At 43.2% G+C, this 20,880-nt stretch overlaps 2 protein-coding genes across 2 annotated transcripts in view; one reads left to right on the top strand and one right to left on the bottom strand.

The window, feature by feature from the left end:
* AGO2 (argonaute RISC catalytic component 2) overlaps positions 1 to 7,616 on the top strand; it is a 66,838-nt gene extending 59,222 nt beyond the window's left edge. The window contains exon 19 of the mRNA XM_075495333.1: positions 7,476 to 7,616. Coding sequence (XP_075351448.1) covers positions 7,476 to 7,557 — 82 coding nt within the window. The 3' untranslated portion in view covers positions 7,558 to 7,616. The remainder of the gene's footprint in view (positions 1 to 7,475) is intronic.
* Positions 7,617 to 13,306: 5,690 nt separating this feature from the next.
* Positions 13,307 to 16,892, bottom strand: CHRAC1 (chromatin accessibility complex subunit 1). The gene is made up of 3 exons (XM_075495330.1): positions 16,730 to 16,892; positions 15,926 to 16,052; positions 13,307 to 15,151 (listed from the first exon to the last, which is right to left on the bottom strand). Exons 1-3 carry the CDS (start codon positions 16,862 to 16,864, stop codon positions 15,006 to 15,008), a joined length of 408 nt encoding a protein of 135 aa, XP_075351445.1. The 5' UTR covers positions 16,865 to 16,892; the 3' UTR covers positions 13,307 to 15,005.
* Between the last annotated feature and the right edge of the window lie 3,988 nt (positions 16,893 to 20,880).

Genomic DNA, 20,880 nt, shown 5'->3' with positions numbered 1-20,880 from the left:
CATGTTTTCCTTGCTTCTTTCAGCATCTGAGTCTTGTGTCATATGAAGAAGAACTGGTCTGTGTGGCAGAATTAGTGGAATAATAGGGATTTGGGATCCAAGTTACAATGTCTTGCTCTCTGTCCCTGTGCGGGTGTGGGATTGTCGAGTGCAGTGGATGTTTTAGTGCTCTGAACTAAGAAATAGTGTTGCCTCTCTGATTGCCCACATGAGAAAGCCATCAATCTCCTATCCATCAGTAATTGCCTTTTGCTTCTGTAACCCTCCCTCGAGGACAGAAGAGACCCAAACTCCAGCCCCGTCATCTAGCGTTAGGATGTGAAACAGCAAGTTTTGCCTCCTGTTTCTGAGGGTTAATGACTGGAAAGATGCATTCCTCCGAGATGGTTTTAATCCGAAGAATATGAGGTGCGTCTGTGTGTGTGTGTGCTTGGTGTGGCATGTAATCCATTTTATCTCATTTAGTGTTTCAGTTGCTTTTTCTGTGGTGTTTCTTTGCCTAAAGTGTTAATATGAATGTAATGGCTTGGCCAAATCACTACAAAAGGTGGTTTTGTAGTACTCTTTAGTTAGCAAGCAGATGCAGTTAAAGGCTACCTCCTGTATTCCTCCGCAGATGAATTAATTTTTAAAGTGAACCTACTACTAGGCAGCCAAAATGCTCTCAAACGAACTGTATTTTTATTGTTTTGTTTCTTGCTGGAGAACTAGTGGTGCCATACTGTGATCTTGGACGGCTGCTCGTCGCTCCTTCTGTCTTCCTAAGGCGTAGATGTGGCTTGTGTTGATGCAAGGTATTAAGGTATCAGAAATGGCAAGGCAAATCGCACGTCTGGCACGTTCGCTTTTGTGCAGGGTTGCTCAACAGCAGTGACTCCCTTTATAACCTGTCCATTCACTCGCTGAGTTTGTATACTGTTGTTTCCAAATGAAAAATGTTTTTGTACTTTAGCTATTGGCCGAAAAATGTCATGCTTTCACTGAAAATGACATGAAGGTGCTTGAAATATATTTTGAATCTGAGGCAAAAATTATGTATTGGAATATTTTTTTAATGTAGTAGTTAGATAAGTTGACATAAGACTGTAACAGTGAAAATACTATATTCCCTGCTCTGTGATTCCATGAAAAATTTTAAAATGGGGAAAAAAACCCCACCAAAACAAAACGCCAAAAACCAACCCCAAACTTGAGTATGTTCGTATTGCGAATATTTAGTGTCAGTTATGTGCAAAGCCTTGGCCGTAACTCAACCTTGAAATAAGTGCACGCAGACTAAAGGTGCTTTAAATGACCTGAAATGAAACTGTAGAAAACTGTGTTAATACATCATACTTTGTTTACAATGAATCCAAACAAGCTTCCTCATTTTATAATTAACCACTCTGCTGACAGAAATACTACCTGTTTAAGCACAACGCGCTGGTGTGGTTTCATAGCAGTGTTATAGAGTTTTTTGTTTGTTTTTTATTTAAAAGTAACTGGGCTTTATGCTACGGACGTTGGCATCTCAGAAGCAAATTTGCTGGGATTATATGCTACCTGCAATTTCATTATCTTAATCTTTGGGCGTAGACACTAATGAAGACACTAATGAATGCTTATTGATGGCAGGGAGGATTGCTGAAGTTCTGACTTTCTGGAAGCCAATTCCTGTTGAGCAATGGTGACTGAATAACTAAACTCACTAACAACTGAACGGCGTAAAATCCCGAAAATTTTGTTCAGTTCTCAGTTATAATTTAACAAAGCTGCCCCCAAAAGCGTGAAGTATAGGGTTTTGCTCTAGGGTAAATGGCTGCTTTTCAGAAAATATTTCACTACATCTTGTATTACGGATCCATAGACACTATTGACGTTGCTGTGGCCTGGAAGGGGTTTCACTGTGCAGGTGCGCTGAACACACTTCTCCGTGAGCATATCCTTGTAAAACGACAAGAGTAACCTTGTGCGCTTTCTAGGCTAGGTCTGCAACCCCAAAGGAATATCGGGAAGTTTAAGCGAGGAAAGAGCCCTGTGCTAGGTGCTTGTCATGCTTATATAGAAGAGAAATGCCACCTGCACTATGCCGGCTACCCCATCCCTCATGGAAATGAGATAAGGAGGCGAGGAGAAACATCTTCTTGCAAAACTGCTAATTAAGCACTTGTCGAGGCAACAGTTAAATAACACTCTCTTTGTTTTCCTTCTGGCTTTGTGTGAGGGGCCCCTGAGTGCAGCCAGGGCAATGGCACGGCCCTTCACAGATCCCCCACCCCGCACACGTCCATTGGCCCCTTCCCCAAAAGGGGAATATTGGTAGGCAGTTCCCTCAAGTTAACTTCTGGTTTCAGCCCTCTGTGGCAGAGGGCTTTGGACTTGGTTGGGGCAAGGACAAGGGCGTTCGCTGAATTTGGAGGTGTGAGAGGTTGGCGAGAGCTAGTCTTGGGAGTTCTGCATGTGGCAGCGCTAAGGAAGTGGACCCACAGCACAAGATGAAGGCTGGCTACTCCCTTCCTCCTATCGAAATATCCTCAGAAGAGTAATTGCTTTGAATTTGTCCATGCACTGAGTGCCTCAACAGATGCAACTTAAAACTACCTGTGGCTACCCTTCAACCAGCCAACCTACCTATGTTGTTTTGAAGAGCCTAGTATTTGCATTACAAACCTGTATTAAAGGGCATATTCATTTCTACATTTCTTATTTCTACATTTCTTCTCTATTCATTTCTTACGAGTGCACAGATTTTAGTTGTGGTTTTTTTTCCCCCACCTTTTGGATGTGCTGTTGTACCAGGCTGCTTTAGTTTTGTTACTCTTCCCTCCCCACCCTGCCCCCCCCTTCTTTAAGCACAACTAAAATACCTGCTGGAATATCTACTATCTACTCATCAGCAGGGACTGCAGATATAACTAACCTGGGAGCAAGCCTAGAAATTGTCCCTGAAACATAAATTTAAACTTTTCTGGCTATTTTATGGTGTTTTGAGTGTGCTTGGCAAGCATGAATTGTGAAAAGGTCAGCAAGCAAGCTTGGGAATTTCTAGTCCCCTGGCTGGTGCTCTTTGTATTTGCTTTGTTAGGTTTGATTTCCTGTCAGAAAAAAAAAAAAATACATTTAATGTGGACTCTATTCTGTACTTACCAGCTTTTCCTGTTTTTAAATCCATGAATAGAGGAAGCTTCACTTGTACCAGTATATGTAAAATTCCACATTTTTGTTTGCCATGTACTTGACTCAAAGCAGACTTGTCTATCAACATAACATGCAAAGAAGTTTGTTTCTAGATTTCACCAAAGTTAATTCTGCACCAACTGTGAGATGTTCAGATCCCACTGTTTCTGTGCTATAAAAAAATAAGGTATATCAACCCTAATTCTGTTGTTCCCTATATGTTTTCTCATGGAACTTAAAAAGACTGATGAGCCCTTAAATTGCTCATCTCATTTACAAGTGACAACTTTGTAATTTTATTTTGAAGTAAATCATGTCTCAAATTGCCTGCCTGACTTGAATCTTTTAACTGATCTTCAGTTGTCTATCAATGTTGAATCCCCAGAATGTCTCCCACCAAGAGATTGTTGCATTTTTCCCATTCTTTATTACCTGGTTTTGGGCAGTAGAAATAATTTGAGTACACGGGGGGGGGGGGGGGCGGTAGATATTATGTGCTCTTCCTTAAGGAAGTTTACTTGGAATAATTACCAGCAGACCATTTAGGAAAGCAAAGCATTTGTACAGGGGGAAAGAAAAGAGGAGGGAAAAAAAACCCCACCCAAACCCTAAAACAAAAAAAAAAACCCAAACCATTAAGGAGTAAGTTTCAGAATTATGTATCTTGGAAAATGAAATTTTAAATTGGGTGCAATGAGGAAGTATATCTGGCAAAGTTCTGTGCTATCCTGAAGAGCGTTGCCATTTGTTTTCTGTAATTTGTGGATACAGTTTAGTAGATTTTATATATGTGTGTGTGTATGTGTATACACACACATATGTTAATGAAGGGAAAGCGGGACTGTTTATAGACTGTTTATAAAAGATATAAAGGCAGTATTTTGCTGGAAATAATAAGCACAATTTCACTGGCTTCCGCAGTATTTAATTAGTTTGTACAATCACAAATATCTCAAACTTTAGGGCAGTTCATAAGTAAAGATCCAGTCCCAGATTTCTGTGCAGCAAAGTGGTTAACTTGATCTCGGGAGGGTAAGATGGAAAACAGAATGTATTGAGTAAATCCATATTTTTTTTTTTCCTTAATTTTGGTACATTGTAGATTTAACTGACATCTGTTAAGGTTTTAATCGTTTGTTTAATAGTTTTCAAATTTTGTTTTTATTTTTATAAAATAACTGAAAAAGAACCAAAAATCAACTCAGAATTTTCATATTGTAAATGTTCCCTTGAATCAAAATGTTTTTATGACCATTTAAAGTTTGCTATTTTTTGAAAGAAAAAAAAAAAAGATATGATGTTAAGGGCCTCATTTCAAGTGGTACTAAATGTATGTTGACTAGTTTGTATGTGTGTTGCATCTGTATTAAAATGTCTTGTGCTTGCGATATAGAAATGATGTAGTGCTGTTTGGGTAAGAGTAGCACTTGTATTACAAAAAGCAGACACAGAAATACCCTCGACTGACTTTTCAATGCATCAACAGCATTGTAGAACTTACTATATAGATTGTAAGTGTCGCTTTACGTTACTCAAACGATGAGGTTTCACGTAGGGGTGTGTGTAGTTTAAATACATTGTATGTATCTTGCTGACGTAGCTTAACATTTGCATGATGCTGTGTGGCGATGCCACTTTAAATTAAGCCTTAACAAAACAATAAATTTGTCAGATTTTTCTCAGAGTATGCAAAAATACTGTTTAACGAGAGTAGGACGTTCCTATAAAGCTGAACTAGTAGAAAAGGAAGTCTTCTCACCTGAGAAATAAAGGGAAACTTGTAGATCTCTATACTGTGACTGACCTCTTTAGGCACTGGCTGTCACTGTTGCTCTACGGAAAGTGGGCTCTCGGGCGTTTCTCTGGCAGTCTACCGAAAACAGGCTTTCTCAAATCGCAGCTTCTTTGTAATTTTTTTTTTCTTTTTGGTTGAACATATTCTCCTCCCTCCCCCTGCTAGGAAATCGTTGCGTGAAGGAGGATTGTGATTTAACACTTAAATTTACATCGGAAACAAAAAAGCTGTTCTTGAGTTCTGTGCTTGCTTCAGATAGTGCCATCATTTCCACCTCTTACGACTGACATATAATCCTTAAAACATTTTAAATAGAGGCAAATAAAATGGTGGGGACCCAGCTTTCTTTTTTTCAATTTGGATCTACCTCATTTAAACAGTTGGGTGCTATTTACTAAAATTGTCGACAAGATTGGCAACAGCGACCAAACTGCGTGTGATGACCGACCTCTTCCAAGGCGGCATTCTGCAAACCAAAACCTCTGGGTTTCTTGTTCAGAGACAACAATATTGTATTTGAGTTTTATTCTTTGTGCCTTTGTGTTTTTTCCCAGTGCATAACAATCAAAAGTCATATTCTTAATTAAAAACATCAAATGAATTTTAACCACAAAGTTAAAAAAAAAAAAGCTGCAAAACATAGTTTTAGCAAATTTTAAAATATTTTCCAGTGTATCAAGTCATAAAATGTACAGTATCACAGCAGAACTAGGCAAAGAGAAATACCCAATAAAGAATTTTTTGAAATACATGATCCCGACCCTAGATCTATACATCTCTGTGTATCTATCTATATATGCATATACACCCACACATACAGTACACAGGTTTTGGTGTGTGTATGTGTGTGTGCATGTATATATATAAAATGAAGGGATACATGTGTGAGGGTAAGGGAATAAAACGTCATTGACTTTTCCACTGTTTTGTATGTAACAGTTTACAACTATGTGTAAGTTTTTCTACTATGTGAACCGTTTTTACTTAAAAAGAATTCCTTTTTGGAAAATTTTAAGTTGTGATATGCTATCATTTTTTGAAGGGTGGGGGTGGGGGGAATCGACTTTTTACCAGTACCTAATACAGAGGGGGAACCTTTTCTGTAAAATTGTATTTAGTTTAAATATTAAAGAACAATCTATATATGGAATTGTAAAAGTGCTGATGTTCCATTGTGGCAGGACTTCAAAGCTGTTTCCTAAGGCTTTCTGCTGCAGAGAGACTCGAACAAAAGGAAAACGCCTCTGCTAAATGTTTTTATAAAACTGCTCCATCAGGTCTATACTTAAGCTATATTTTCTAAAGCCTAATCATCCTTTAATATGCTGCATATAAACTATCAGCATGGTTGCACTTTCTCAATAATAATGTATGCCCTGCAATTGGCTCATGATAAGGACGTTAGTTTTGTAACAAAACAAATAGTACTTTGGGCAGAAGGTAATATTTATATAGGTACCTCAAGAAAAAAAAAAGCCTGAATATGCTGCATTTTGTTCTTTTAGCATTTTCCATGTAGCATTTGTTTGCTTTTTTTTTTTTTTAGTAGATTACTAGCTACCTGTTTTGCTTTGGGGGACCCTGGTAGCATTGTAGACTGTTTTCTATTGATCTCGTAGAATGTAGTATCCTTCCTTGGTTTCATGCAGTAGTTCGGGATGGGATTTGCCCTGCATTGTGTACGCAAGGGGGAGGGGGACCACGAGGAAATACGCTTTACGTAGACTTCAGGAAAAGGATACTATATTTCTAAAACAGACAATACATGTTCTTAATTCTTAATTTTTTTTTTCACTCGTAATGCTTTCTTGACTCTTTTCTCAAATACGAGTGTGGAGAGGGGCAGCTTATTAATGGAGGAAAACCAAACTGACCAGACGTGCCCTGTTGGTCGATGTTTTGGGGGTGATGGAGAAGCAGCAGGACATGGGCTCGGCCACGCTTTGTGCCGAATTGCCCGAATGCCGGCTTTGGTAAGAGTTGCACCCTGTGTTGGAGCAGGACCCGTCCTGCTCTCTGGCCGCTTGCTAGTGTGGGTGCGTCATCTACTTCTTCGTTTCCGAGTCAGTGAAAATCTAAAAATGTGCAGAGATGGGGAATTTCTTTGTTGAGAACTGTTGAAGGAAGCTTCAAAGGCTGTGAAATTGAGCATTTATTGTCATGTTTTTAAGCTTAGGTGGGTCCTTTTCCAAGTTTGTTTTACAGCTTGCAAGGTAAAATAGTTTGCACTACTTTTGCAATAAACTCATGAAAAACCTAACAGTTTCTGTTTTGGTTTCTTACTGTATATATACAACTAATACTAAAGATTTAGCATAGTGTTTTTCACCTCAAAACATACGACTTGTAACAAGCTCAGAATGCTGTAATTCCTGATAAAATAATGATGTGAATGATATTTTATAAAGTTATTTTGTATGGTGTCAATTTTGTTTTGCCTCATAGTATGTCAATAAAATAAAATTCCTCATCTTTACAAGTTTCTGTTTGATGTCGTCTTATTGAATTCGGCCATTTTCTGCAGGTACTTGTGCACTGTGAGACTTTTTTCTGTGAGCACGCAGTGGGATGTATTCATGGCCTCAATAATTTTCCATAGTGAGTAGAAAAGAGTGGTGGGAGGACATCTCATGAGTGGGGAGCTGTTGAATGCCATGAAATAGAGAAATCTCAGAACATGGGTAAAATGTCCCTGTGTGCTGTGCAAATAGCAGTTATTTTGCAGCGTTGGTGCTGTGTTCTTCTTGCTGCCAGAAGTCAGAATCAAATCTAAAATTATTGATCGCTTCGTCTGTAGCTCAGAAACAGTTGTTAAAAGTCCCAGTGGCAGATTGGAGATAGTACTGGAGCAGAGATCCTTATGCTACACCAAATTTTGCTCTGTTAGATCATAATCCAAATTTAAATGTGCTGGTCTGGAGGCTTTTTTTTGTGACAAGAGAAAATCTCTGGTGCCTGAGAGCCAAGAAGTTCTCCTAGTCCCATTGCCCTCCCTTGCATTCACTGCTCAGGTGCATTTCAGATGTTTCCACGGGCACTCGCCTGCTCTGTGCCCAGATTTCCAGAGGTAATATGTGCTGCTTTTAACTGAGTGTCTTACAAGTTACGATCCTGAAATGAATTATGGAAGGTCAGCGTTTTGGAAACCACTTGCCTGAAATGCTACCTGTTGTCGCTTTCTGAGTGAATACCTACAGTGATCAATTTTAAAATAGAAACAAAGTCAGCACTTGGTGTTTTACTATAAAGCATCGAGTGAAGGGGGATATCAAAAAGAATTGCAAGTATGCCGAGGAGGTCCTGTTGGGAGCCCAACCCTGCAAACGCAGATTAGTTTTACTCAATAATATGATGAAATAATGTCACAGCTCTCTCTTCCATTTCAGGCAGAGCTTTATTTTTTCCCCTTGTTTTTGAAATACTACTCTGAACTGGATGCAGTTTTGCTCTGTGTCAAGCTCTTGGGGAAAACAAATCCCACTTACTGGTTTTGATGGCAACAAGCTCTGGCAGATGCGAGGCCTTGGAGATGGCTGTGGCAAATTTTGGCAGCTCTGAAAGTCCCCCTTGAGGATTCTGGCTGGATGAATTCAGAAGGGTGTTCAAGTTCTTGTGGCCTCACTAATTGACAGAATATGTTCATTATCCCACAGGAAACTTCTAAGAGGGATGAAATATGGTAATTTATACTTGGTAACCACAGTCCTTTTGTCATTTTTGCAAGCTTAGGAAGCTTCCTCTCCTTTGAGCAGCCTTGGCTGGGGGGGAAGGATCTCATAAACCAGTATTGTAGGGGGAAAAAAAATAAATAGGAATATGTATCTAATAGTAGATTCATCCTGGAAAGTGTCCCCTGGCCTCTGTTCCACTGTCTAAAATCGCTGAACACCTTAAACAGGCCAAGATACCCCTAGTAGTGCCACCAGCTTCCTGCCTCGCAGCTGGCTTCCCTGCAGCGCAGGAACATTCAGCAACTGCAAACTTTGAAAACTAAAAAAAGAAAAAGCAATGTGTCGCATCAGCAAAGCTGGCTGCTTTCCACTACAACTCCCTGTTTAGGATGCCTGTAATTTTGTTGAGATTTAGCTGTTCAGAGTGAAATTTCTGTTGTAGTTTAACCCCAGTCGGCAGCTAAGCACCACACAGCCACTTGCTCACCCTCCCGCCCCTGGTGGGATGGGGGAGAGAATCGGGGGGAAAAAAAGTAAAACCTGTGGGCTGAGATAAAGACAGTTTAGTAGGATAGCAGAGGAAGATAAAATAATAATAATAATGATAAAAGAATGTACAAAACAAGTGATGCACAATGCACCTGCTGACCAATGCCCAGCCAGTCCCCGAGCAGCGATCGCTGCTCCCTGGCCAACTCACCCCAGTTTCTATACTGAGCATGATGCCATATGGTATGGAATAGCCCTTTGGCCAGTTGGGGTCAGCTGTCCTGGCTGTGCCCCCTCCCAGCTTCTTGTGCACCCAGCAGAGCATGGGAAGCTGAAAAGTCCTTGACTTAGTGTAAGCACTGCTCAGCAACAACTAAACCATCAGTGTGTTATCAACATTATTCTCATCCTAAATCCAGAACACAGCACTATACCAGCTACTAGGAAGAAAATTAACTCTATCCCAGCTGAAACCAGGACAGTTTCCCATACTAGATATGGATAGATAGGGACTTGATCGCAGCTTTCCAGTACCTGAAGGAAGGTTGTCCTTGGCATCATGGACTTTCCTGTTCCTCCTTTGGGTATAGGAAGACGCTGTGTCAGCCCAGGCTGTGGTGGTTGAAGTGCTCACAGTTTTGATGCATGGTTCATGAGCAGTAAGGTCCTCACCTGAAAGGTTGGCAGGAGGAAACAAAAGTCCTTCAAAGTCAGCAGGGGCAGTTGTGGCAAAGCAGAGAGAGATTGCAGAGGCCCAAGCTGTGCATCATCTGCTTGAGATCTTCAGCAGCGGTGAGGAGCTGGGTGCTGGTGAGGAAGAAAACCCTGAGCTGTAAAGGGAGAAGTCTGAGATGATCACTTTTTCTTGCTTTCCCAGTTGTTTCAGCTGTAGAGTTTAGCGGATGCTACACAAATTGTCCGTTACAGAGTAAGACATCATCTGCACGTGTGCTTTGTTTAGTTTGAACGCTCCTCAGTCACTTTTGGACCAGCCTGAGGAAGTGCGTGTTAAATGAGATGGTTTTTAGCTGGAGCTTTGTAATGGCTTTGTGAATGTGGCTTTTGATTTACTGCAAGGGATAAAGGATGGGATGTGGGCTGGGATGTGTCACTTGAAATCTCACACAGGTGTCCCACCGCATGGTTAGTCTATTTGCTCATCTGATCTCACTGGAAACGTATTTCCTTTAGTGTGTAACCCAGTGTTAATGTGTTGTTTTGGCATTTCTGGTTGTGGAGGGTTGACCTTGGGGCCAGCTTCCCCCCAGCTACTCTCTTATTCCCCCACCTCAAGAAAATAAGAGAGAAAATAAGAGGTAAAGTTCATGGGTCAAGATGAAGACAGGAAGATCACTCACCAATTACCATTGCAGGCAAAACGGACTTGAGGAAAATTAATTTAATATATTGACAATCAAAAATAAAGCTGGATAGTGAGAAACAAAGACAAAAACTAAAAGACCTTTCCACCCTGACTTTTCCCCAGGCCCACCTTCACCCATTCACTCCCGTCTCCTCTCCCCACAAGGGGTGCAGGAGGTGGGGATGGGGGTTCGGTCAGTCCATCCCAGCCCCTCTCGGCCGCTCCTCCCTCCTCACCCGTCTCCTGCTCCAGCGCGGGCCCTGCCCCGGGCTGCAGTCCTTCAGGGACAACCTGCTCCCGCCCGGGCTCTCCACGGCCGCAGCTCCTGCAGGAAATATCCCCCTGCTGCGGCCTGGGGCCCTCCCCGGGCTGCAGGGTGGGTCTCTGCTCCAGCGGGGTCTCTCCGGGGCTGCAGGGGATCCCTGCTGCGGGCCTGCAGCACCTCCTGCCCTCCTCCTCCTCTGGCCTCGGGGTCCCTCTGCTGCTGCTCCCTCCTTGGCTTCCTCCTCCTCTGCCTCTGCCGCCTTGTGCCCTTTCGGAAACCTCTTTTCCCCCAGGCACCCCCAGCTTGGCTGAGGGGCTCAGCTGTGTCCTGCGTGGGGCCCTTGGAACCGGCTGTGTGTGGCACGGGGCAGCCCTGGCCTCTCCTCACAGAGGCCACCCTGCAGCCCCACTGCCAGCACCTCGGCGCAGACACCCTGAACACTGGTGTCTCTTGGTACCTGTATCCGTTTTGCTGTAGGCAGACTCTAAGTGTGACAGGAGGGGGAAGCTGAGAGGAAATAAAGCACCATCAGGGGTGTGTTGAGGGAGACCAGGGCAGACACTGCAGAAACAGGGTTAAACAGGGTGCAATGAGGAGAAACACTCGTAGGAGTGATTCATCCTTCTGGTTTTCCTTGTGGGCGTCCTTCCGTAAAGAGCATGGCTCCTCCTCCCTCCAGCTGGATTTTTCTTTCTTGTGCTTTCCCTCCTAATCACATCTTTTGTCTGACATTCAAAGACACCAGTTGTGTAGAGCAAGGACCTCATAACTCATGAGCTGTGCTTGCTCCCACTCCCCAGGTGCACACTGCAGCATTTTGCAGCTCGGCTACAGGGAGAAAGCAACTGCCAGGGCCAACATGAGGACACGGTTCATAACCAGGTCTCTTCCCAAGGAGTCTGGTTCAGCTCAGGCTCCTTAGCCACTGCTTGGGCTACAGGTCCAAGACAGAAAGGACACATTTCCCTCTGCTGTGACTGAGGATGCGTTGCAGGACAATGAAGCATGGCAGGCTGCTGGTGTGGGCTACTCATGACTAGGGACATCTCTGCCAGTTGTGAGCATAGCACAGGTATGTGGAGAATATGGTCAAGCACTGCATTGGCCCTCTACCACAGCAGCAGAATTTCCCCCTTCAGTTGACCCTCACAGGACCAGCCATGATCTATCATACCCCAGTAAAAATGTTTTGTCTCCAGTCCCAGAATACCACTGTTCCCAGTTGTGTCAGCACAGGCACACGTCTACTGGATCATGGTGTTGGTTTTTTTGTCCTGGACACATTGACTGAGCATGCTGAGACACTCTCCTTCCCAGGCTCAGGAGGTACTAGTCGGTAGAGCAGTGACTGATGAATGTGTTGGGGATTCCCCCCCTCCTTCTTTTTTTAGGGTGTCTAAAAGACTTTACTCTTTTACTCACAGAGTTTCTGTGTTACCTACCAAATGTCAGTGGTAACAATCAGTTGACAAGCTAAGTACCAAAAATCTAGGAACGATCACCCCCTGCAGATTACGAATGGTGGGCCATACTTACTTGGGGCTGGTGGCTAGTTTGGCACCTTTCATCACTATTGTCCTTCATAACCCACACCTGGAACCAGGACTGGCTTAAAAAAAAATTCCTTTTCAGAAGGTTCTGCATAATTGACAATTGGGTTGGCTACACAAACAGAATTGGTGGTGCAAAACGCCAGGTCTGAAAACAAAGCTGAACAATAATTTCTATAAACACATGCGCCCTAAAACTTATCAAGCGTGATGTCTTTACCTAAAATTTCTCTCTACAGCTACCTGAAAGGAGGTTGTAGAGAAGTGGGGGTCGGTCTCTTCTCCCAGGTGATAACAAGTGATAGGACAAGAGGAAATGGCCTCAAGTTGCGCCAGGGGAGGTTTAGACTGGATATTAGGAAATTTTACTTCACCGAAAGGGTTATCAAGCATTGGAACAGGCTGCCCAGGGAAGTGGTTGAGTCACCATCCCTGGAAGCATTTAAAGGACGTTTGGATGAGGTGCTTAGGGACACGGTGTAGTGGTGGTCTTGGTAGTGTTAGGTTTACGGTTGGACTTGATCTTAAAGGTCTTTTCCAACCTATACGATTCTGTAATACATGTGCCCAGCATAAAGACCTCTTTGCCAGGGCTGTTTGAGGTCATTGCATTTCTTTGGCTGTGACCTACATAACGTAACTCTGGGCCAGGTACTGTTTGGCCTTAGCCATAGCACCAGTGAGTTAAACGATAGAGATGTGCCAGCTCTGGGATCAGGCTATTCCTCTGTGACTCTTCAACACAACTAGTGTGGTGGCCAGTGGTTTATCTTGGTGCCCCAATGATTTATCTTGGTGCCCTCTGCCCCATTTATGCTACAGAATTACCATGCAGTTTTGTGCTAGAGTATAAGTAGCTTTTTTTTTTCCCCAAAAAAGCTGGCAAATACTAGATCCACCAAGTGTTGAGCAATGCCACACAATTTACATATCCTACTGCAGGCAACCCCCTACCAAACAAACAGCATTCAGCCCTCAGTTTCCCACAGATCTCCATGTGCTTTTAATAATATTTTAAAAAAAGCAACACAACCGTTTCAACAGTAGTATCGTTCTGCATACCTGCTTGGGAATTTCTCTAGGGATAGAGCATCACTGAGCACTCACTGCAGCAGTCCTGATACAATTTTGATTTATGGTAACTTTGGGCAAATTTTTTATAGTACAACATACTTTGATCTTTTAAAATAAGAAGAGCATTTCTCATGTGGCTCAGTAGCTTTACTCCTCTGCCAGTCTCTGATCTTACCTGCCTAACCCCCCTTTTTGGTTTCTTAGAAGAAATCTGGAATGTGCCAGATTACAGAGTTGCTAGAGCTTTCTGCCTTGTGTTTTAAGACCAGTTTAGTGTAGTTGTGCCTTCAACCTAAGAGAAGCTGTTAGTATTATCCTGACGGGGAGGATAGAGTTTCCTGGTAACTCTTTACAGTGCCATCCAAATTGGGGTGTTGCTTGAGACCTCTCTCCCTTCCTGACTGATTTAGGGCACTTTTGGAGTAGGAGGTTTTGTTCCTCAGTAGTGTTCCCATGCTTACTTGGGGCATTCTTCACATCTGGGGAAAGATCTCGGTCATTTCTCACTCTGACTGACCATGCCACTGTGCGAGCGTTAGTTGTCTATCAGCAGAGACTGCTGGTTAACACGGCTAAGACTCCCAAAGCGGACTAGATCTAGTTAGCGTTGCTGATAGAGACTATCCAAAGCACCACTTAGCCTTTTGTCCCCCCCTTTCTTCCTGGAAAGATGAACAGTGAGCATGCTAGACTTGTAGATGACTGAAGCTGGGAAGAACTATAGAAAGTCTCTGCATCAATTGTCACTTTTCATACAAAACATTTATTTTAAAAAGTTGCATATAAAGTTCTACACAGGACGGTTACCATTTCTATAGTAAAAAAAAAACCCCAAAACAAAAACAAATGAAAAATCCAGCTCTGTCACTCAAATGGTAAGAGGGTTGCTCATTCTCAACAGTCCACATTTAATGGACTTCAATATATATTTTGGTAGAACACCATGGACAAACTGCAGAAGAAGAGTTCATTAGAGAAAAAGGTTCTAGATGTACATATTTACATCATTATCTAACACACGTACTTTTTACCACCACAGCCACAGAACCACATTAGCTCTTGGAATGGATCTCATCCTCTACCCTGTTTCTGTGCCGAAATGGCTATTGAGGCTGCATTATAGAAGTAGCGATTTTTTAAATGGGCTTGGTCCGCTGCTAATGCCCTGGCACTGCTCCAGAAAACTGAGGGAGGGTTTGATCGGTTACTGGCTCCCCAAGGAGGAGAAGGCTGAGGATAGTAGACACTGTGTAAAACACTTCCCCTCACCTCATCTTGCGCTCTGAGGAGAAACACAAACTGGGGAAGTACTCCCTTCTAGTCAGAGGGTGAAAGAGCTTTTGGACTGAAAGCTGCCTGTAAGAAATTTTAAATTTGGGTAACGATTGTCTGAAGAAGTAAATTTAAATCATCTGAACAAGTTCTGCTGTCAGATTTACATCAGCTCTTCTTACCCCGCTATGTTTCTGAGGGAAGAACTCCATTCTTCAACACGTATAAAGTTCAATTTCTAAACTTCTTAAACAAAGCAAAAGCAGATGGCTCCGTATATAAATATATCCAGCATCTGGATTCTCAGTCACAAAAATAACATCCTTTATACAACAGAAAAGATCAAGTATGAAACAATTCTCCGCTGGTCTTAAGATCCAACATCTTCATCAACGGTTTCGTCTTCATCCTCTTCCTCCTCATCTTCTTCCTCATCTTCCCCCACTTCTCCATCCCGCTTCTCTTTTTCAAGCATTTTTAGGTATTTGCTAGCTAGGATCTTCTTTGGCAAGATATCTGGAAGGTAGAATTGTTTCTTTTATAGTCAGTTGGAATACTTATATTGCCTCATTAATACTGTTGCATCCACACCGCTAATGAAATGAAGTCAAAAAGAGGCTTTGTTAAAAACAGATTCAACAAGACAGCTATCCCATTTATGTCCTGTAGAAACATTTTCTCTGCAGTAAGGTAAGATACTTGTTCAGCACAATAATGATGGAACTGAGACACAGCAGAACTGCGTGCTCTGAAAGTATGTCCACGGGGAGCCCAGAGAAAGACTGGGCTAGGACTACCTTATTCTCGACCTATATCCTATAGCTAAGTGTTACAACAAAACCCCAAGTATCAGGTAAAAAAAAAAAAGTGTGCGCACATACACGTGTGTACATATATATATAAAAAGAGAGAGGAACTGTATGATGAACCACTTTGAGAAACAAGACTTACAGATTTGAATGTGTAATTTTGGGGCCACATAAATTCTCACATAAAGACGTGCAGTGATCTTGTTTTACGGGCTGAAAGCTTTCAGATGGAGTTACTGGAATTTAAGAAGTGCTTAAGGCAATATGCTGAGAACTAATTAGCCTTGTGTAATTTTGAAGCACCAGAAAAATCCCCATTCACAAACAAATCTTTACAGTGATGCAGTTTATGAGTTTCAGTTGAAAGTTATACAGGAGATTAATGACCAGTAGGAGAATTGTGCTCTCACAAAACAATTCAGTAAGAGCAAGATTTCATTTTCCAAATTACATACTGGATTTACCATCACGCTATAGATACCTGCAAGGAACTGAAAGGTCTCACACTCTTCTGCAGTATGAGACAGATCACTGTAAGTTAGAGCATTCTTCTCCTTGCCTCTGCCATGTTTGTAGGAGTATGTAGCCAAATACTGAACAAAAAGCTCCTAAAAAATTAAATCAAAAGAGACCAGTCAAATTATGAATTCACACATACAGTTGGCAGTTTTCTTTAATCCCTGTTTAAAGACACAAACGCCATATTTAAGTGTATATATACTGGACATTTTGTGGAGAGATCCACTTATTTCAGAAGAGCTTAAGGTCAGGATATAGTTGCATCTCCTTGGAGCACTGACTGCAGGTTTGGGTTGTGGTATGTAACTTAATTTGTGCTGCTCTTCAACACTTTCCACAGCCCAGCAAATGACACTTGGGATCTGAAGCAGCAGGGTATCATTTTCACACGGGCTAATTTATACTAATTGACAGTGGTGGAAATCAGAACCTCCTGCATTGCTCACAGACTCTGGGAGCTCAGCTGGACGGGAGGATGCCCCAAACTCTTTTTGCATAGTGGGAGCCTGAAGCGTGATGCTTCATGGCCGCCGAGTGACAGGCACAGGTAGGAGGGGCAGAGAGGTGCGGCAAGAGCCGCTCGCCGGGGACGAGGTCGGCATTGAGCGGGGAGGCAGCGCAGCTGCAGCCGGGGTGCCCCAGCAGCGGTGAGAGGAGCGACACGGGAGCCCAGCCCGGAGGCAACGGTACCTCAGGGAGGCACAGGCCCAGCACGGCGGGGAAGGAGCGGGCTCGGCCGAGAGGGAAGGGAAGAGGGAGCCGGTACCGTGGCTTTGGCGGTGAGGAAGAGCGCGTCCTGGTTGATGCTGGAGACCTCCGGCGAGCTCTTCATGATCACGCGGATACGCGACAAGGGCAGCGACACCAGCCGGTTCTCGCCGCCGCTCAATCTAGCCGCCATCTTTCCCCCCCGACCGGCTCCGGCCCTTCACCCCCCAACCCGGCGAGAAATGGGCGGCCGCCGCGGCACGGCCCGCTGGGAGCTGTAGTCTCCGGCCGCCAGGGGGACCCCGCGCGCTGCCGGCGGCCAGCGACGGCGGGACTACAACTCCCATGAAGCCGCGCGCTCCCCGCCTCTCCGCAAGAGCGGCGGGAGGACTACAAGTCCCACCGTGCACCTCGCCGCCATCCCCGCCTGCTCCCTCGTTCTCCTCGCGGCGGGGGGACCGCGGTTCCCAGGATGCACCCGGGCGCAGTGAGGAGCCGGACGCGTCTGGCCGCCGGGTTCGTTGGGGGCGCGGAGTCGCTCCTTCGGCCCCGCGGGTCCGGGCGCTGGGCGGGTTTCCACAGGCGAGAGGGGCCTCAGGGCTTCCCTTGCTCAGCCCCTCGACATGGGCCTTAGCCGCAGGCTAGCACCGGAGTTTTGGGAACTTGTTTTTAATGGCGAATAGGCTCATCCTATATGTGTTCCAATTACAGGCCAGTGGCTACAAAATTGTTAACTCAAACTGTAATTACAGGCTGCTAAATACCTGTTTTGCTGCTGTAGTACAGCAAAAGGGAATGCTGTCTGGTAATCCTGACACTTGTCGGAGGTATGTTGAGGTGTGGAGGACACATGTAAACTATTAAGTGATTATGGGGCTGTGTCTTTATTATTAACACATTCCTCCTATACAGAGAGTATTTAACCTGTGTGTCTACTGCATAGGTACCTTGTAACATTCTTACGGATGACTTGCGTCAGCCTAGGCCTGCTAAAGGCAATGAGGGTTTTGCTGCTGCTCCTGTTGGCTCCAGAAGTTTTGTCTGTGCCTGCCTGAGTGAGAGCTACTGTATTCCACTGACAGAAGTTTAGCAGTTCCAAAAACGTTGACAGGTAGCTTGCCTTTCATTAATGGCTTTCATCAAAATTTTCCAATATGCTTTATAAACAACATGCTTGATTGTTTGTATTGGTAAGAAGGCTGCTAAAGCCACTAATTTGATTACTACTTAGCATGAGAGGGAAGAACAGGAGCTTTTCCATAGCACACAATAATAGTTCACATAGACTTTAGGGCAGAAAGGGATGTACCCATAAAGAATCATATTAAGTGGAAAATCTAGGGAATTTGTTAACGGAATAGTGCTAGCTTATATAGAATTTGCCCAATACATAAGGACATGGCTTTCATACAGATGATACTGGTTTATTAATGAAAGGCAGCACCTTAAGCAGTTGTAAGCACCTTAGTGCAAGGATGGTACAGTGATGTGTTCATTGGCATCAGTTCCAGAACTACTGTATTTGGAGACCTCTTTTACAGCTAGCTATTACAGATAATCTAAATCTCTTAAGACTGCATAATTCCCTTGAGGTTACAACTTCTGTGAGGCCATTCTGTGTTAAGTTCTATCTGAAGTGAAGCAGAATGGCCTGTGATGCTTTATGGGTATCTAGCAGGCTCAGTTTCTCCTTTGATCGTTATCGTCTTGTGACATCTTGTGGAAATAGTTGACATTGCTATGACAGTGAATTTCTTATAAATACTACTGGGGTCTTTAATGATTTCAATGTACGTATAAACCCTCATCAAACTACCAAGATTTCTGAGGGTATTGAGCTATTTGGATATGGATTTAGGATCCATATAGATCCCATAGGATCCAGGGACCTGCCTGTAGTCATCTTACTCAGCTGTGGACAATGCAGTTTAAGGTGGTCTGGGCAAACCAGGAGTCACTCTTTCTTCTCCTATCGGTCAGGTCCTATCTCATTATCAGACGTTTCCTCTTTTCCTGTGCAGTGCTCCCTGAAAGGCCACATGTGGCACAACTCTTTTTTCTTTGGTACCATGCTGGACCGATGATGACTTTCAACTGATAGAGAACAGGAGCAGGAGCACGGCAAACTTAAGGCATGTCTCCATGCTGCTACCACAGCTTTAATTTGCGGGAGACAGAATCACGATGTAGCTGTATAGCATAAGGTGGGTGTGCACACACTCTGAGAATACCAGGATATTGCAATATTACTGATATTTAATAATTTAAGTTCTGTTAATATATTTTGAAATTACAAAGTTAATATCATACCAGTAATGGAATCAAACCTGTTCCTAATTAAAAACAAACAAATAAATCCATAGAGCAGTTCATGCTGAATTATTTCTCTTGAATCAGAACTGAATTGGTATTGTTATTAAGAATTCTTTGTTAAACCTGACTGGGAACACAGGTAAAACAAATCTCTCCTCTGGTAAATTCAAAACAACAGTTTGCCTAAAAGTTAATATGCCCTGTTCAGTATAGGGACTGTGTGTACTAATTACAAACTGCAGAGCAGCATCACATCTCTCTTTTTCTACTCTCACTTGACTCAGCAGTCTGTGCGATAGGAGTCCTCCTTTTTGCTGTGCTTTGCAGACCTGAGTAAGAAACTGCTCAGTGCAGGTATTTTTGAGCTCTCTAACTAAATTAGGTCTAATAAAGGAGTGACCAGAGATGCTATTCTTGTCCCATAGTGAAGATTTGTTTCTTGTTACTGCCACCTGTGATCCTCCCTGCAGCAATCTCATTTCTTTACTTCGTTGTGTAAATATGTGTGTCTGGGTGGTGTATGTGCATGCACAAATTTCCCAGGAAAAAAAGGAAAGATTAGATTATTTCCCCTGACCTCGATCTTTCACTTCCCCACTGCAATTTGTATTCTCAGTGTGTTATCCCACAAGTGTGAGGTCATTTACCTGGTGTGCGAGATGCCAATATATGCACAGGGCAGAGGTACTTTTATTTCATGTCTGCGCAGAGATGGGTGGTAGGTGGTAGCTCCACAAAGCTAGCACAAAGTTTGGTCATACAGGTACAGTATTTATACAGTCTAGTTATGCATATGCATAAGTAATTACATAAAGCAGTTTTCTATTGGTCTACATTTCTCTTTTTGCAACTTAATGCTACAGTGCTACTTTAATATTCTGCACATGCTCAAAGGTGAGGGGTCTCTGCTTGGGCTGGGGTCTCTGGCTCGAGGGGTGTGACTTTTAGTATTATAATGAGGATAGTTTGCGTGAGGGTGCTTCTTATCACACTTCTACTAGTTGTTTCAGATGGTTCCCAAAACCATCTTAATTAGCTTACATATTTCTCCAGGATGTGCTTTACTCCCAAGGACAGTAATTCTTGTTTAGACATTCCGCGTTCCCGTCTGAATCCCCCTTATCAACTTTATGTAAGCCCTGGCCTTCCACCAGCTCCTATTAGATTACACTGTTAGACTACAAGTGCAGTGCCATGGCTTCTGGAAGCTTCTCAACCTCTGTTTCATATTTAGGGAACTGGAGAGAAACTTTGGCACTCTGTTAGCAGTATAGGTACAGTGCAAGCTCTAGCAGGAGAACAGGAGGATAGCGTTAAAGCCTTTTCCTAGCTGCAGTCTCACCCTGCAGTCATCACTCTTTCAATTGGTTACACGTCAGGCAGTGTGCATAAATTCCAGGTTACTGGTATGAACACTTAGTGCTCTGAACCCGAACTACACTGGAACAAATTTATTCAAGGACTGAATCTGAAGCAGAACCTCACTGAAGTAATGTACTAATCTGACTCCCCCAATTTACTGATTTTACTTCTACGGTCCTGTACTGAGTGGAAATACAGTGATGGCAGAAGTAAAACCTGCTGCTCCAATAAATAATCTGTTCAAATGGGGACAACTTATTCACAGGCACTAATGCGCTACCTGAAAGCAGAAAAGAATATTAAATCATTGAACAGTGCTTCTCTGTATCAAACCTTCATTGTATGGGATTAGGTATTAGAAGGAAAATCATGATAAACCTGACGTAATCAGAATTCCCCATGGAAGAGAATCTGGAGAAAGTGCCTGCAGAAATCCCAAAAGCTACTGAGAGAAGTTAGAGAGAAAGAACTCTTTCTCTATTGGAGAAAGAGCAAGTATATTATAGAAAGAGCATGAGGCAATTTTAGCTGCAG

The sequence above is a fragment of the Mycteria americana genome, chromosome 2, assembly GCF_035582795.1.
Source record: "Mycteria americana isolate JAX WOST 10 ecotype Jacksonville Zoo and Gardens chromosome 2, USCA_MyAme_1.0, whole genome shotgun sequence".
NCBI lineage: Eukaryota > Metazoa > Chordata > Aves > Ciconiiformes > Ciconiidae > Mycteria > Mycteria americana.
Note: the sequence above shows the minus strand (reverse complement) of the source record. Positions and strands in the feature narration are given on the sequence as shown.